The sequence below is a fragment of the Anser brachyrhynchus genome (assembly GCF_964034855.1).
Source record: "Anser brachyrhynchus genome assembly, chromosome: 25".
Taxonomy (NCBI): domain Eukaryota; kingdom Metazoa; phylum Chordata; class Aves; order Anseriformes; family Anatidae; genus Anser; species Anser brachyrhynchus.
The window spans coordinates 5953848-5972306 of record NC_137718.1 but is presented as its reverse complement, the minus strand read 5'-3'; the positions used below and the strand labels follow the sequence as shown (position 1 = coordinate 5972306).

General features: G+C 39.2%; 1 protein-coding gene across 7 annotated transcripts in view; it reads right to left on the bottom strand.

Moving 5' to 3' along the window:
- Positions 1-3435: 3435 nt before the first annotated feature.
- Positions 3436-18459, bottom strand: part of ZBTB44 (zinc finger and BTB domain containing 44) — a 41736-nt gene continuing 26712 nt past the window's right edge. For 2 of the 7 annotated variants that reach the window (XM_080567983.1, XM_080567984.1), the window contains exons 4-6: positions 14443-14606; positions 11842-12142; positions 3436-9726 (exon numbers count right to left, since the gene is read on the bottom strand). In XM_080567983.1, coding sequence (XP_080424109.1) covers positions 9444-9726; positions 11842-12142; positions 14443-14606 — 748 coding nt within the window. In that variant the 3' untranslated portion in view covers positions 3436-9443. The remainder of the gene's footprint in view (positions 9727-11841; positions 12143-14442; positions 14607-18459) is intronic. The other 5 variants (XM_080567985.1, XM_080567988.1, XM_080567986.1 and 2 more) reach the window with 3 other exon arrangements.

Genomic DNA, 18459 nt, shown 5'->3' with positions numbered 1-18459 from the left:
TCTCTCCAGTTCTGGTTTACACAGTGCAGGGCTCTGTTTATGCACAGAAAGTCTCCAAAAACAGTTCTGTGCACCCCGGTAATACACAGGATATAAAATACACTGTGCTGAGTCAGAGAAACAACTAAAGAAGTAAAGTTCACAAAATGGGTAAGCTGTTAAAGAACAATTTAAACACATTTCTGGAAAGGCCGACTATTTAAATGCTTAAGTGGACTGGGACTGTAATTTACCTTGCTCTTCTGAAGCCAGTGGACTGTTACCCTTCAGCAATGTAGTAGCAAACCCTGAGGGATTGTTTCTTCTTCTACGCATGTCAAAATGCCTTCTTCATTTACATACATAAAATGATCCCGGAATTGAGTCATCTCCTCCACCAGCCTGTAAACACATCGTAGCCTCCCTGCTCCTCTCCCAACATTTCTGTTCATTCTTCTTTGACTCGGAGGTGTACTTACCTGGGAGACGTCTCCCCTCTCTGCAAAGCATTCAGATGATCCATTTCACCACTAGTTGTCTGTTTTTCTAGAGATTTGAGTGCCAGGGACATACTCAGGTATCTTGGGTCCAAGATAGTTTGAAAGCTATACTACACTGCAGTCTATCAAATAATTAGGGACTGTATTTGTTTTAGTGTAAACGAATACTGCCCGTATTTATTTGACGATACTTCATGCTTAACAGTAATTTGTAATTGGCATTGGCTTTTCTTAGAAATGGTCTGGAAAATGTCAGAGTCTACGTGAAGAAAAAACTAAAGAGAAAACTACACTGAAGTGCCATTCACATTCCCCTCCTCCAAAATAAAAATATCTCAAGACCACAAAATATGTCTGCTCCCTTACGATGAATATCTTGGCCTTAAGTCCTGCCTCTCTGTTTAGGGATGAGCACAGGATCACATGGAACCGTGCCTCTGCTTTTCACTCCAAACGCAAGAGAAGTTTGTAAGGGCTAAGAGAAAAGCGAAGCAAGGTTCTTGCCGGAGTCTTAGGCTCGTAACCTGTTTCAGCCCATTGAGAATCAACCAAGAAAAGCATAGCAATACCGGCTGTAGGGAAGCAGCAAGGAAAGAGTTGGTCAATCGATGTTTTTATATGCTTCTTGTTCAAAATTCTTTCTGAATGAGCACATACAGATTGTGCGTGCGCGCGCGTGCGTGTGTACAGGGGAACAAGCAGTACTTTGTGGGAAAAAAACTGTTATCTTCTAAATGATGGAAGTATTACAAAACACTTGACCTAAGCATCTAGTTTTATACAAGCATATGGAAGACTGGGAATGCAGTTGAGCCAGATGCAGCGGATGTATTCTCAGAGATACTCCCACGTAAATCCAATCACGACTAGGAAGAACAGTTGTATCCAAAACAACAGGGGATCTAAGAGTCGGTGATAGCGGCGTAGCCACACAAATTAACATACAGTTGGGCAAAGGAGCTCTCTTATGCTGAGATCGTTAACTTCAAAATTCCTACAGAAGGTTCAAGTGAGATATACAAATAGATGCCCCAGGAGCTGCTCTCATAGCTTCACCAGGAGACTGACTGAGACGAAGACAGCTCATGATCAAAGACTGACTCAAGCCTTTAGAGTGGTTTTTGAACACATGGTTTTCACTGGGAGTTTGAGGCCTGTTTCTAAAGAATTTGTGAAAGGCAACGAGGAAAATCTGGACTAGTATCAGTAAGGGCTATACAAGAGGATCCTTATCTTCCCTGAGAAGTGTTAATATATCAAAAAATCAGAATAATTGAAAAACTACTTCTCAGAAGAGCTCTGAGCTGTAACTGAAGCTCTCATGTACAGACTTACCCCTGCTCTGCTTGCTCATGGTCTCACAGCAATCTGCGCTCTAAGAATGGTGATGACAGACTTATGCTCTGAACTCTGGAGATGCTGCATGCACAAGCAGCTTGGGAAAAGCGCTTTATACATGATCCAAGGCAGGTTCCTCTTAGCAGCTCCATTTTCACCAGGGTATCACATACGTAGGAATGGTGCAGTAAGCCCTGGGAGAGCTCTGGTCCCTGCTCTATTACATTCTCAGTAGCTATGAATTCAATCTCATCTCAGCTCTCTCCTCTGTGCAAAAGAAATGGTACTTCATTACTGTCAGGAACAAAATGCTTAAATGCTGTAAGTAATCCACAGAAAATCTTTGATAGTGTACACTTGCTTTGTTACGGATCTCTAAAAGATGCTTCATGCTAAACTTAAACATATGGCTGTGCTTTGCAAAAATCCACTTCAGTCACAAGGCTGAACCTCGATATCCATCAAAGGCATGCAGTTTAACAGTCTTGCCTTAGCTTTATGACAGTGTATGTTCATATACAGTCATACAGGCTTTAGATTTGTAATGGTCTGCTAAACATCACTGCATACTCCTAACTGCAGTCTGTCTTCAAAGCAAATAAATTCTTTCTTTTGCCGGAGAACAATGGAGTCAAAGCCTTTACATTTCAAACTTTAATTCTCTCCAAAGCTTTCCCCAGATATGTTCCCTCTTCCAATTATGCTTTTGATAAAATACTTCTGTCCCTATACAAGGTCCCGAGGAACATGAGAAATCGGAATTTATAACTCTCAACCCTCTCTATCCAAGGTTCACTGTGGCTGCTTACGCGGCACTGTGGAATGCTTTCCCATTATTTATTTATTTATTTATTTTCACTCCCATGTCAGATGCTGAACACAATTTGACTCCTAGCCCATTAATCATGTCAGCCTGCTTGTTATTCATATAGGTTACTGGGCAGAGTTATAATCATTTCAGCCAAGTAATTACAAAACTTCCATTTTCCTACCTGTGCCCTAGCTACGTGTTGATCCAGCCGGCATTCCTGCTCTGTCAGACAGGTGGGTCTGTAGGAGGCAAATTAATTTAATTGCAAGGGTTGCCAGAAACAGCAGAGGTATATTTTAAATCCCATGACTCTTGGCTGTTTTATGACTATTTTGAAGCGCATGGCTGTGACCACGATGACTCTGTCTACTGTCCTTTTTAAACATCTTCTCCTTTGACTAATTTGATTAGCCTCATTCTTGGCTGGCTTTCCATCAATAAAGCCCCATTCAAAAGATGGCCCCACCGCTTTTGCAGAATGCAGCCTAAAAGAGAACATTAACAAAAGGAAATGTAATATACAATGGAAAATTAAACAATGTTTACTTTACTCTTAATACCCTTTACTCATGTAACTCCTCCAATCGTTTATTAATGCTTGGTCTGTTTTAAACTACCTTTCCTCCAAAGACAGCTTGAGCAACAGTGAGTTCTCCTCATATTCAACTATTTTGAGACTAATTATAAGCAAAAGTTATAAGAGAATGTAGCTCTAGCAACAGAGCTGCACCTTCTTACACAAGGTCAAGTCTTTTGTACTATAAGACAAAGTCTGGTGTAGTTAAAGAACGACACAAAGCAAAGATATACTCCATAAAACATTAATATTTTAATGAAAAATCTTAGCTTCATGTTTCTATCCAAAGACACTCAAAACTAGTTTTTCTCCCCCCTTAATTTTGACCTATAATGGGACCAGTTTGGATAATTTTTTTTGTATTTTAGAACATTTTTTTTTAAAGATTAAACAACCAGGCTAGCAAAAAGGTACCCAATACATACTTTTCTTATATCAAACAAGCTAGTATTTCAATACAATGTAACTATACAGAATATATACATTACACATATGATCACAAAGCAAACACTACAGGCTCAGAACAGATTTGAAAAAACATGATATTCACATTGATTACAATAACTCTAAAAATGATTGTAACGTTGAAACGGCACTTAGTTTACAAAAAAAGTCACAAAAATATATATAGCCACCAAGAACTATGGTTCCTGAAAAATACTAATAGCCAGATAGTATTATATAAAATGTGAAGTGTATTTAAACATCGTATACATTAAAAAACAAAACCAAAACCAAAAAACAATTCTGTTAAGTCAATAAACATGCCAAGTAATCTAGCTGTGGCCAGCATCAACAAGAGAAGCTGTACTGTGGATGAGATGACGACTGGATATACGGCTGGTGACCGGAGACTGGCACAGTTAAGGGGGTTTCACTGTTACTAAAATGCACAAAGAAGCCCAACAATAATTTATTTCACATTTTTCCTCCAGCTTTACTCTTTCCCTCTTCGGGGTTTCACCACAGGGCAGCACCTAGAGCGAAGGCACTGCAGGAACAGGGCAAAGAAGCTGTCCAAGAAATTTGTGTAGCCAGGGCTATAAGTCAGAATATCAAAAGCATGCATCAGCGAAATGAATGGTTAAACAAAATCACTCCTCTGGGGACTTCAGCAACCCTCAGGAAGACTGTAGGTACAGTAGCCACACAGGCTGGCAGCACCAGAAACTAATTCGGCTCTATTTTTTTTATTTTTTTTTTAGTGCAACCAGATTTGTAGTTGAGACCTGTGGGGCACTGAATTACTGTGATAGCACACGTTGAGTTAACAAAAACCCAGAGCAGTTAAGTACTGTTGCATTAAAAAAATTTCACATTTGTTTTTTTATGGTACATTTCCTCAAATACTTTGAACCGACTCTCCTCACTAGGGACCTCTGATGTGGCTGAGGCGCAGTCTGGCCTTGAACCCTCTTATCTGTCATCAAGATGCTATGGAATTTATTATGTCCGTAACTGGAGATGAGAACCCTCCGAAGTCGGGCTTCACCTTGTACGCAAAATTCGAACTTAATCGAGCTGAATGAAAATTAGCTATTTTCCTTATTCTGATGGTGTGGAAGTTGCAATGGATCTAGGAGCAACGGGCGCTCCTACATCTGCATTTTCTCCATCCCTGCAGGGTGCACAAAGCTCCCGTTCTATTTGCATATAAAATGCTTCATGGTGCGTCTCAGAGAGAGACTGGCAATAGTCTCAGTGCTCTTATGTCCTGGGGCTGGAGGGGAAAGCCAGCAACCAAGAAGCAACTGAAGCCCTCATATAAAAACTTTAAACCATAGCTTAAAAACAATAAAATTTTATCCCGTAAGGGACATATAGGGATCATAGTCTTATAAAATATATTTTACTGCATTGGCAGCTAGTACTTTTTAAAAAAGTTTAAATTCACACCTTTTAGACTCAAGAAACATGTGAACCCAGAACCATTTTCAATAACCTAGTCTACTAATCTCTCAGTATGAGAGACTTGACTACACTATCTGCGAGCCTGACAACTGAACTCAAACTGTAGCAAGACAGACAAACCATCAGGAACACACATCTTTTTTTAATGTGGTGTAAGAAAAGTGACAAGCAGTTCTGACAGGGAGCTTAATTTGCTGAATGTGAAGGCATCCCCATGGATTTCCAGGGGAGTTGTGCTATACGTCTGCATCAAAAAACAAAACAAACCCTTACGATTTGGCCAAATCTCCCACACAGCTAAAATAGCACTTCTTTTTTCTTCCACTTATTGTGGGGAAAGAGATAGCTTCTGAATGTTATCCCCTCTCCTGAAACACCACATTCAGTCAGAGAAAAAAAAAAAACAACTTTCCCCTGCTTTCCCGTTGTTCTCATCAGACATACTGCACAATATGCAAGGGATAAAGACCCCAATCAGACTCCAAGAACCCGGGACCCCAGCATACGGCAGAATCTTGCTAGTTCTGTGGTAGTGAAGGCACTCTACTTGCAAAATAAATGGGTGAGGAAAGGATTTTCCACTGAGTGCAAAGAATGGTACTGCATAGAAGGATACAGAGAAGTAAAACACACTTACGTCACTTGTGAATGATGTGGAGACAACTCACTGGGGCAGAAACTGCCGCAACGGGTCTTACGTGTGGCTATTTGGAAGAAATTCTCGACCGCTTAGAAGGGAAGGGAAGATGGCGAAGGGATCGGAGCATCTCGCGATACGCGCTGGGAGAGCTGGGACTGTTTTGAACAGAAGGCTCAGGGGACCCTACCAACGCGTCTAACTAATGGATAGGAGGATGAAAAGAAGATGGAGCCAGACTTTTCTCAGTGGGCGCAAGCTGAAGTACAAGAAATTCCATTTAAACACGAGAACATTTTTAAGGTGACGGTGGTCAAACAGTGGAATAGACTGCCCAGAGAAATCACGGAGTCTCCATCTCTGGAGATATTCAGAACCTGACTGGACAAGGTCCTGAGCAACCTGTCCTTGCTGACTGCTGCTCTGAGCGGGGGGTCTGGACCAGATGATCTCTAGAGGTCCCTTCCAATCTTCCAATCTCAACTATTCTGTGATCCCAGTCACGCACACCTACAAATGCAAACCAAATAACTTAGGGTAGGTTTTTTTTTGAGGGTGAGGGTAGGTGGGAGGGGGTGATATGAAAATGCAGTCCAGGGTTCAAAATGCTCTGATAATGTATTGAAAGAACCTTTAGGATTAATCCCAAGTGCAGTTTAAGGCAAGTTTCTTCTAGTTTAGTTAGATATCTATCTCACTCAAATTGGAATCCAAGTATTAGCAACAGAGCTTGTTTTATGATGTTTTATGTTTTTACATCTCTCCTGTGAAGAACACCAGCATTCCAAAGAACTGAACACTTCCAACAAGTTAGGGAGGAGAAATAAAAGGGTATTTGTATTTAATTTGTGGTAAGTTCTATGGAGAAAAGAGATATTAACAAGAAACAATTACAAACAGGAAAGTTAACAAATAAGCCTAACCCTAAAACAAACAAACAAATAAACCCTCTAAGAACTCTACTGTCCCTGCAGTGAAATGAGATTGAAAAGTGAGAAAAAAAATTCAGATGTTACACAGAGATTACAGGGCTGAAAAGATAATGTGTAACACTGCAATGAAAAACAAAACCCAAGACTTGTCTTGTACCAAGGTGTTAACAGTTAATGATACTCATTTCTTCTCAAGGAAGAACAGATTAGAGCTACAAAGTTGTTTTTTGTTGTTCTTTTTTTTTTTTAACTTTTTAAATTTCTCTTTGGTATTCAGAAGGCAGTTTGCCTTCTGACACAAAATTTTAAGTCTTTTAAAAATGCAATATCCAGATACATCTGTTCTGTATTTGCACATCTCCTCACCAACAAATTTCTTAGCAAAGTATCTAATGGGTGAAAATTATCATATTCTAATAGAAGATTATGCCCATCTACATCTGACCTTTGAATATTACACCTGTACAGTCTGAAACTGTGTTTCTGTGTAAGTACTTTTTGCTACAAGAATCACAAAGGATTCTTATATACCTGGAAAGACAAATAACACTTATCACAAAAAAGAAAACCCTATATTTGAGTTCAGTGTCATAGCCCTATAAGTCACGAGAAAACTCAGAAAAAGGCATCTCCTTGTCTCACTGGCTTTTCAGTTACAGAAATCAGAAGTGGAAGAGAACTGGTCTTTAATTTCAGCCCATCAAAAAGACACTGGACTGACTCACAGTACAGTATCCCTAAAACACAATTTCTCTTTCAAGCCCTTTTAAGACGTACAAAAGGTAGACAGCAAGACTGAATTGTAGCAGAGAACTTCTTTGCAGCATGTTTATAAAACACCCTTCGAATCTGGTGGAGAAACTTCACTCCAGTAACTTGGAAAGGACTGAAATCCTGACTGTTTTCCCTCTATTTAACTAGTATGTTTTGTACCTAAAACACAGCAGAGAAGAATTGTTAAAGTCACTGAAACCCTTTAAGCTCTTTCCAAAGGGCAATAAGCTTTTTTCTTTACAAAAGCTGGCTATTAGTAGAAACAACTCAGACCTACAGAGTATCAGAGCCACCTAAGCTAACTGAATACAAATTGATCTTGCAATATAATATGACTTTAGTGTCTTCTGTTTCTTCAAGAGCAACCTTTCTCTATTGGTTTCATTTCCTCCTCGTGTTTGCATAAAGCAAATCCAGATAGAAAACAGAAATTTAAAATCAAGATTCAAAACTAAGGGAGTATATCATGCCTTTGGAATACTAAGATCACGTAATACCTACTCTCTCAGCATGTCATCTGTAGGCTACAGGCATTTGGCATCAAACACCGAGTTAACTTCAGAAGCAATTAAAAAAATCAAAAACCTCCTAATGTATTTCCTAATTTAGCTTTCAAAGCAGTACTATAGCCCAAACAGCCTCAACAAACAAGAATCACTGCTCTGAAAATCCCACACCCTAAATTTGAAGCTTTTTCTAAATATGGAAAAAATGAAATTGCAAATCTTTCAATTTATTGCTTACTTGAGCTGTGTATGTAGCTGGAGTAATGGCCTTTAATAAACTGAGTTGGCAAGGATTTAAAATGTTTTGAAACAGGAACAATTCATCACCACTATATAGGCTTTCTGTAAACAACCCCCTGTTGGGTTAGAAAGTTGGCCTCTGAAGAGAATAAATTGCTTGTTTTGTCCAAAAACAGACTAATAAAAATCTCAGAAACTATACATGCATATGTATAAACAAAAAATGTGCAATAATGCACAAAAGAGCTCATTTTTTTCCCCATCTGTAAACTCCCTCTAGTTAGCTTTTGGAGATTAGTAAAAATCCAGTATTTATGACAGGGGGAAGTGACCAGAACTGCAAACTATCTGGCCAAGATTTAAGAATCTCACTTCAGGAAAACCTTCATTTTCATGCATGGTTTCCCTTCTACAGAAAGACACAGTCATGAGATATTTATCAGGCTTGTGTGGATATACACTTCTCTATCCTCCTCAGTTCATTACGCATCACTAGAATTTTCCTGGCCATAGTATTTCCATGCCTAACCTTAGACAGGCAAATCCAGACAGGCTATTTGATCAAGCAGTTTCTAAAAGGACTGGAATATAAGAAGTAGGAATACCTGGCATGACATCACTTGGTTTGTCAAAACTGATTTATCTGAGATGAAAAGGGACAATGTGTTTTTAAAAAGTGTGTGACTGTTAGTTTCAAAAATGCTTACCATTTCCAAAAAAAGGGTTACAGTAAGCGCTTTGAAAAACAGCAGGCACAGTGATAGGAAGTGTCATTTTTTATGCAGAAGATTAAAGCATCCACTCAAAACTAGTCAAAGATGTTCAGTAATGATTTCCAATGCATCCTTTTGTTTGTCATTTTAAAAAGGTTTCCTCTGATTTCTCTCCCTTAACCAGAGGGTCTGCAGAAGCAAGAGAAACTTAATGAGCTGTTCTAACTGTGGAAGAAGAAATAGTTAAAGTGATCTGAATCAGTTGTTCTTCTTTAGAAGTATATCACAGCTTCCATGATGTTCTGACAAGATCTTTTTGTGCATTCAGTCTTAAATATTTTCACAGAAGTGATCATTCAGTCATGAAAAATAATGTAACATCTGTTGCAGTTTTCTGTTTAAAGCGTAGCTTACAAAGTAAAAAAGGGAAAATCTCCCCAATTTTGTTTAAAAAAAATTAAATTAAAATGTACAGGACCAAACACAGGCACTTTCCAAAGAACAAAAATTAAACCAAACCATGAATTATTCAATAGTAATAGATGACAGCTCCGGTTTCGGAGGGTCACCTGCGGTTGCCTCAGCAGTGGCGTTAGTCTTTGGCTGCTCTGGCACATCTTCTTCCTTCTCTGCCAACCCACCCAGAGACCCCAAGGGGAAAGTGCTTTCACAATTCTGAGTTGACGAGACCTGTGAAATGACAGGCATTTGGACAGAAGAGTTGCTTTCAAAGCCATGCTCCCCTAGCTCATACTGCCCGAGGGTCTCTTCTTGTTCCTGGTTTAAGTAGTCCGGTACTAGGAAGTCACTAGAAGAGGGGCAAAGGACAGAAGAGAAATGTCACTTCTCACACAAACATTGGAGGTATCAGTTTCTTTGCATCAGTTACATCACACAAGCTACATACTGCATTTAATAGAGAGCAAATACTCATTTCACACTGTTCTAAGATCATCGCAGCATACTTCACTGAGCACTATAACCTGGTTCTCATTAAAACACACAGAAAATTTTATTCAACACCATCTATTTTGCATCGTTGTGCATCTGTATTTCCTACACGGTAACTTCTTATTTAGGTTGTATCACCTTGATGAGAACGAAAGTTAACGACTGGAACATCATATGGCACTAAAAAGATCACTGAAAAAAGGGAGCACTCAACCTTTAAAAATAGAAACAAAAATGAGTTCAGCACAGGCAAAGATGTGGGCCTTCTCCACCCCTGAGATAAGATCCACCCAAGAAACAGCAGTAGCACTCAGAGCGGCCAGGCTGTAAACAAAAGCTTGAGGCAAGGAAGCACAGGTTCTGCTGCAAGTACAAGGAGGCTGCCAACTACAGTGGTGTTTTGTGACGTGGACACCTCATACTAGTGTGAAAAGAAATGAACTTCATTTCCTTCCCTGATCCACACCATTTTAGTTCTTTCTGGACAACAGTTCCAAAGCTTACTCTTACCAACTGTTGGCTGAGTGTATCCAAAGATAATCGACCAAACTCTGAAGTGGTATTTGCAGAGCATGAGCAGTAAGGACAATAAATTTTCTTTTCAAATGTTCAGCACCAGAAATGTAAGTTTATCCTGAAGCAAGGTATTTTTTATATCTATATATGCATTTGTATGCTTTGCTTCCTTTTTGTAATCCATTTAAAAGCAGTAAACTTATTTCAGTGGCAGCAGCATTCACTGCTTCAAATCCAAATTAACAATCAACTATGCTAACTCGAGTGTTTGTAAATTCAAGCTAAAGGCAGGCCTATAGACAACTAAAAATCATGTACTTCTCATCTGTTTGATGGCAGCAGTAAAGTGCTTACCACAATCATGGCATCATCCCTTAAGAGTTTTCACTCTAGTTTTGGCGCAAGCCCTAAGAACAAGAACTGCGTAAACTCACAGATTCGAAGCACTTGTACTTTTAAACAACACTGTGCTGGAAAAACACTGACTGGCTTTCCTGGTTTGTTTTGTAATTCTTTCATCTTAACATCACTTCTAAGATAACCAAATAGGAAAAAAATGCTGAAATGTTTTGTAGTAGAAAAAGCATAATGTTTGGACATCATGAGGGATAGCCTTGTAGATGCTGTAACATTTACAATACATTTCCTTTGCGCTTCTGAAGACAGATGACTCACACACAGAGCTGCACCTTCTCTATAAATTTAAGGGCTATCTTGATCCAATTCCCTCATCCACTCTCCTGTTTTGCTACATCAAATTCCAATGGTTACAAACATTTATTTAAATAGGAGAGCACAATGCCAGCCTGATATCACAGAACACATGTAGCACCTTTTAATAGTCCTTAGTGAAGTGCATTTATGAAACATGCCGAGTCTTCTGGGCCCTGATAAACAATAAATATATAACTGGCTTTTACTATTTCAAGACATCACACCTGTTATTCTGTTCATTTAGCAATATGTTACCTAGAAAATGAAAAATATAAGAGAAGGTATGGAGTCATGCAATCTTTCCACAATACCTACCATCAAACAAATACTTAAAATGAAGTCACAAGTCTATTTCTTACGTAAACAAACAGGCTGTGTACAAGACTTTGCATATTACATCATTTACAGAACTCCACAGATAGCAAAGTATAAAATACTGTGGCTTAACACCATTAACCTGTCCATAGATACTACTGAAAAGAGACATTAAGTAGCCTAGAAGCAGCTTCTGCATATCACTGGATTCTTCAATGCCCTCCCATAGAGTTTATACACTGTAAAACAGATCAGATATAACAGATAGTAGTGCAAGAAATAATTTGACTGGAATTAGCTGACAACCTGATGAGAGGCACAGCAGGCTGCCCTGAAAGCAGGAAAAGATGATTTAGGAAAAAAAGGAAAAAGAAAAAAAAAAAAAAAAAAGCAAGTTTCCCTGTTAGGTTTTTGCTGTGCACCTCACCTGCTCTGGAAGTAGTTTGCTAGCTCTGACGCTTCATGGTTCAAGCTCCTCAGGTGAACGATTAAATTTCCAGAGTTGGTGAACATGGCGCCACATGTTTTGCACTCGTAAATCCGAGGCTTGCGGATAATATGCCGGGAAACCCGCATGTGGTGTTTATATTCCCCGAAGGAAGTGAAAGTGGCACTACATATCTGGCACCGGAAACAGCGTTTACCTTCGTGCTTCAGGCGATGCATCTTTAGCGAGTAAGCTCGGGTGAACTTTTTCCCACAGCGGTCACACTGAAATGGTTTAATGCCTGCAGAAGAGAGAGAAAAAGATGTTCACCTTTTGTAATGAGAGGTCACCGGCAAAATCCTTCCAGATTTCTAACAGCAAAAGGACAGCAACTGTGGCCAGTCACAAAGAAGTACCGATTTCGGAAGAAACACTCTGGTTAACTTTAAAATGACAAAACAATTAGTACATAGCTGCAATTTCTCAGAACCAGTTGCCAATATATTTCATAATACTGTAACCTGTCTTTAACAGTTACATTTCTTCTTTTTCACAGTTTAAAATGAACATAAGCTTCCATGGTCTGGGCTATGGCTAAGATCCTGAGCCGTAGCCAAAAAGTATCTGACGCAGCAGTCACCTCAAACCATCTTTGAGCTCCTTTGATCTTGGGAGATTCTTGTGCCAGACTGGTTCCCAACAATGCAATTATCAGACTACCCTTAATTGCAACGTCTTTTTCTTGCTGCCTCTGGCCTCAGAGAAGTGTTCTGGCAGGGGGGACTTTGTGCACAGGGATGCCCCTGCAACGGTGATAAAAGGGTAAAGCAGCAGCCTTTATATTGTGTGGGAACCCTTATATACAAGAACTTTCAGCAACTTTGCATGACAGAGAACTCTCTAAGATGGTTTAAGTTCATGCCTCACTTTTTTTTTCTTGTTTTAATTTAGACATTCTGATACTAGTTCACTTTTCATTTAGTATAGGCACTAATACAACCCTAAGCCATGAGCTCTGCAACATGCTGCTGTGCCAGAGAGTACGTAATCACACCCAAACAGAATTATTACAACATAAGACTGAATCACCAAAAAGTTAAGTTTAATAAAAAGTCTGAATTCCAGAAAGTGTACAAATCCAAACGTGAGGTCAAGAATCTGGAATATGGAGCTCTATTCATAATAGGGCTGTCAAGGAATAAAAAAGGTTGTTTCAAAGGGCTGAATGTGCATCAGTCCAGGCTGTTAATTCCACCAGTCTTTCACTCTGCTTTCCTTATGTTCAAAGTGGGAGCTGAACTTTTAATTGGGGCTTTTATACAGAGAAAGCTGTAGTTAAGGTTACACTGAAACTGCCTGTTAAGCATGTGAAAACAAGTTAATATTCTAGAATATCGTCTTGTGGAGCTAAAACTTTTCGTGCTTTTATACTGTTCAAGGGCATCTATTTTCTCAGATAGTTTGAGGAAAATCTCTTCGGCCCTTTTGCTTATGTGAAAACACTTTTAATGCTTCCAAGGTCTGAGAGCTTCTTTCGCACACTAATTACTCTAAAACAGCTATTCAAATCTTTTCCAGCTTTGCGCAGGGGCTGCCAATTGACAGGTCAGCCAGAGATGCTTTGCTGAAGCTGTCTGCTGTCAGTTATGACTTTAGCAACCTTCTTCAGATAATTTCACAACTGATATGCTCACACAGTTTGCTTTTTTAAATATTAAATGCATATTATTACTGCTAGCCTAAACACAGTCTGGTCATTTTGCCTGAAGGCATTTGACAAATAACTACCAACAGTGAAAAGATTATGCCTTGACATTTGTGGTTGCTCTGCCCTAAAATGGTACAGCATCTGAGTGCAGGTAAGTGTCAATCTCAAACTAGGAGATGAGATGCTAAACTGTTTAGTGCAATAGCCCTTTGATATTCCTTTCATTCACTAAAACATCAATGTTCTTGACAGATACCGCTGAAAAGTCTTGAAAAATACTGATAGCAAAGACATTAAGTGTTCATACAAAAAGAATGCAACTGTTTGAGGATCAAAACTCAGGAGACATCCATACGCTACCTGCTACTACTATCTGCAGTAACTATATTGATTATCAAACCAATTCAATTGTCCTGCAATCCTTCCAAAAGTTCTGAGATCCAAAAGCATATGACATTCCTTCAATGCAAAGACATGAGATGGTTCATATTTTTAATGGCTGCAAGTCTCCTCTACAACACAGCAGACAATTATGACACCTAAGAGGAAAAATTTCAATCTACGTCACCTCTTTAGTATAATAAAAAAGCCAAGTACACTTTGAGATTTCACCTCAAATCTTTATAATAACTTATTCTGATGACTTTCAGGCAATCAGATTTTTTTCAGTCCACACAAATGCTAATTATCCATGAGTGCAGCTATCAGTCAGATCAGATGTATCAAAACAAGCATTCAATGAGACATACCTCTCTACCCAATCTTTCTGAAATCAATTCTCTAGCACCTGGCAGGTGATTAAAAAAGAATTGCATTACTGTATTTGCTGCGCAGAGAGCAAACCTCTGCGAGTCTATAAATTAGCGATTCTTGCAAGCAGTAACATTTCTTACCTGAGTGGATAAGCATGTGTTGTTTTAAGTTCTGAATGCGAGTGAACCGGACCCCGCAGGTTGGACACTGAAAAGGTCTATCTGGACCATTTGGGCTGGGTCTCTCTGTGCTGCTGGTAGAAGGAGCAATGTAGAGTTGGTAGGGATACTGAACGTTCTCCAAACTACAAAGAAAAAATTCACTGATTTATAAGCAAGCTACAGAAAAAAGTAAGAACCCTTGTCTGTGGAAATCTGAACCTTGAACATTTGAGAAGGAAAAAAAAAATTGTCCTTTTGTATTTCTGTGGAGACCTATATTTACATCGGAAATCTCTTCCTCTATAGGTACATGTCTGACTTGCATCTTAAGTTTTGTATTCACTGACTTTGGAAAGCTGAACAGACACAGAATAACTTCTGTTTCTTTAGGCAACAGGTCTCAACAACAGCTGCAAACTGAATATAATTTTCCAGGCATGGGCATTTTATCACGCATATCGATGATTTACAAGAAGCCAACAGTCCCTGAGGAAGAATTTAAAGAACTGAGTAAATCGGAAAGAAAAGGATTATTTTGCAGTTTCAGTAATATTTACAAAGGAAATTAAAGCTGATTCATTTTTCATTTCAATTCAAGTTCCATGAACAAACATTAGTATCTACAATTACATATTTCTAAGTTTAAAATATTCATCTAATTAATCAATACGTGCTCCCTGTCTGATTCAATCAGCTCTATCAGAATAACTCAAGCATTGTACTTGAAAAAAAAAAAAAAAGCACACAGACTATATTAAAGGAACAATTTAACTTTCAAAGTAATTCATTTAAAACTGACTAATTGCTCCTACATAGCCTCTAGCTGCGAACTGTGTGTTATAATACAAGTCCTCTGGCAAGACACTTGCTTCACCAAAGGCCATAGAGAAATTGAAACAAATTGGCTGGTACAAACAGGGTAACAATAGGAGTTTGTATTTACCTGGGATTCCCCTTTCCTGAGCTTTAAGGTCTCTATTTTCTGTCAGATAGACATTTCAGCTTGCTCACAGCCTGGTGGCAGATCAGACGTCACTGGCAGCAGGGATCTGCTCTGACCCTGAATCCTCCCTGCTGGTGACAGCTAGCATGGCCAGAACAATGCAATTTTACTCAACTCTAATGTCTTAAATGCGTGGTGAATAAAGAACAATGTCTCCCATTGAAGACAGGCAGAAGGTCTCCCCAGCTGAACTAATCCTTTGGGTGGGACTTCCATCTCGAGCCCACATCACTGGTTTCTAGGCTCAGTTGAATTTGCGGACTTGTAACACATACGGGAACCAAGTGTGCAGTTTGCACAACTACATCTGCCTAGCTGCCACACAAAAATCCACAAGATCTAGATCTAGGATCCCTTCTTTAAAATCAACACCCTAAATGTATTTACTCTGGAAATAAGTGTCAATACAACCGCGAGAAACAGGTATCTGAATTCTGCGTACAAATGAGGGGTTTCAGCAGCAAAAGTTCCAGTTGTAAAATTTGTCTGGTGAGAGAGAGCATCAAGCATCTCTTGACATACACAAGATAAGAGCTTGTTGTGGAGTTTGGTAACAGTTTGTAAAACCAATGAGCATTTTTGGCCTTGCATGGAACTGGAGTAATATTCGCTCTGAAACTCGGTACCGGGGATTTTTACAGAATTTTCCCCACATGTGAGGAGAATATTACCCCAAAAGCTGTATCTTATCCACAGTAATGGAAAAGCTGGTACCAGGGAGCACAAACCAGACACACCGGGTCACCTCATGTACGGCGAGGGCTGAGTAGGCCCCGCGAATGGGCCGAGCCGTCTGGGCAGGCCCGGGCTGCACACACACAGCACATTTCTGCTCTAACGCAGACTGCCCATCCTGTTATTACAAGCCTCCTGAGAGCTGGACTATTTTTTTTGAAAACTGGACAAGCAATTTCATTGTCCTTCACTCCTTTTTATACACAGCTGTGTCCAAAAGAGCTGTGGAAAAGACAGATACTGGCAAACTTGTTGATCTCTGCTCAAGGGAATATTTAAAAGAGGGAAGTTGCCAGCTCATACCCTGGGCCTGACAGAATATAGTTCACTGCCACTTAGGGGTCCAAAAAAGATGCCTCACCACATGCATTTGCAATAAAGGAGGTTATTTTCAGGCACAGGTTCTGATTCATCTAGCCAAATTTCTGCCATAAGCACTGGCACTCCTGCTCCTCTTTGTGAGCAGATCACTAGCTAAAGAACAGATTTTACTCAGATGTGGAAACATTGGTTTTATCTCCAGAGTTGGTACGACCAAACGCTTTCCAGTTTACCTATGGAAGCTCTATCAGCACAGACTGACAGATCTGTTATCCCCCCCCAAAACAAAACAAAACAGAACAAAAAAAAAGCAACATTGCAAAAAAAACATAAGGCACATAAGTCCAGCTGTCATAATAGCCTAATAATCAAATAGCCAACCTGATTTGGGCCCAAGATGGACAACTTTTCCCCCATCCGATGTTTAACAAATATCATGCAATTTGGCTAAGGGGTAAATCCCTTCAAAAAAGGTTTCCTTGTGCTCAGCTGATTGGAGAACTCATAATTAATATTTACACAGCTATGTGCCAACAGAAGTGACAGCCGTGATGCACAGGGCTGATGAAGGGATCGCTGGATGGGAAGCAAGAACTCTCACTCTTAAATGTCCATACAGGTATACACATGTAGTGTGCTCAAATAAGAATTACGTTTTGTTCTTTGCAACAATATTTAATCTGCTTTACAGAGAACTTCATCTTCTAGTGACGTGTTTCTCGGGTCCTTCCTCCCTCATTCTGGCCAAACAGGCTTGTAAAGAGGCAAAAGTACATTGTGCTCCTAAAGCTTTCTAGGGAGATACTCAAACACTGCAGAAATTAGGAGCCACTGCTCTCCCTTTGTTTCCAGCTTTCTCGGGCTAGCTCATCCTCAAAGCCTGTACCAGTGCCAGCTTCTCTGCCACTGAAACAGAAACGAGATGTGCTATGGGGACAATCTTCCTAGAAGAAATTTAAAATAAAGGTTTAGTTTTCTATTTAAAAACTTCTTAATGAGAAAGGCTGGTTAAAGCAGATAAAAGGCTCTCCAGCTACCAGTGACTGGCATGTCTTTTTTCATTCTTACATTGCAAGCAGGCTGAAATACCTATCGGTGACAAAACAGTGGACCTTAGCACAATGAAGAAATTACATTTAAAACACAATCATATTTTCTCTACCCTGCTTCTTTTTCCTCATATATACTCAATTTTCCTTGACTTTCAATTTGTGATAATGTGGCATTTAACAGCAGAGATTTATCTAACATCTGAGAGAATTCCTGTAACAGCTGTATTAAAAGATAGGTTTAGAATGTTTTAGCTGTAACGCTAAAAGATACGACCTGCAAGTTTTTCTTCTTTTCAGCAACAGATTATACACATATTCAACAATGTAGAACTAAACACAGACAAATGTAAATGCTGGAATGCTCAGTGAGCCTAAAAATGTCCTCTATTTGTAAATAACAAGTGCTTTAGAAAAATGGGAGTTCTCATTATAATGGATCTCAGAGATCTTTTATAATTGAGCCTGTGCAACTCCTTTGTAAATGCAGCCACAAACTGATATAGAGACTAACTGTTAAATCAGCCAAGGCTGTGTTGGGCATCTTTATTAGAGAAGTGTGTTACAACCCAAAAGTGAAATATCCGAGAAAGAACGTAACAGACATCACTGTGAAACAGTAGTTTTAATATTTACCAGATTCCTGCGGGTCTATTAAACTGACTACAACTGCATGTGAGCTGCTGCTTAAAAAACACTGATTATGGAGGAGGACCAATTCATTATGTTCGTTATTTAACAAAGGAAATCAAGAGATAAAACATCCTAAATTCTGAAATATTTACAAGTGTTTCCACGGTGATAAGGACATTGTATTGGAAGACCTTTAGACAGACCAATCTTTTGCTTTGTTTTATGAAAATAAAATACATACAAACTCAAATATGT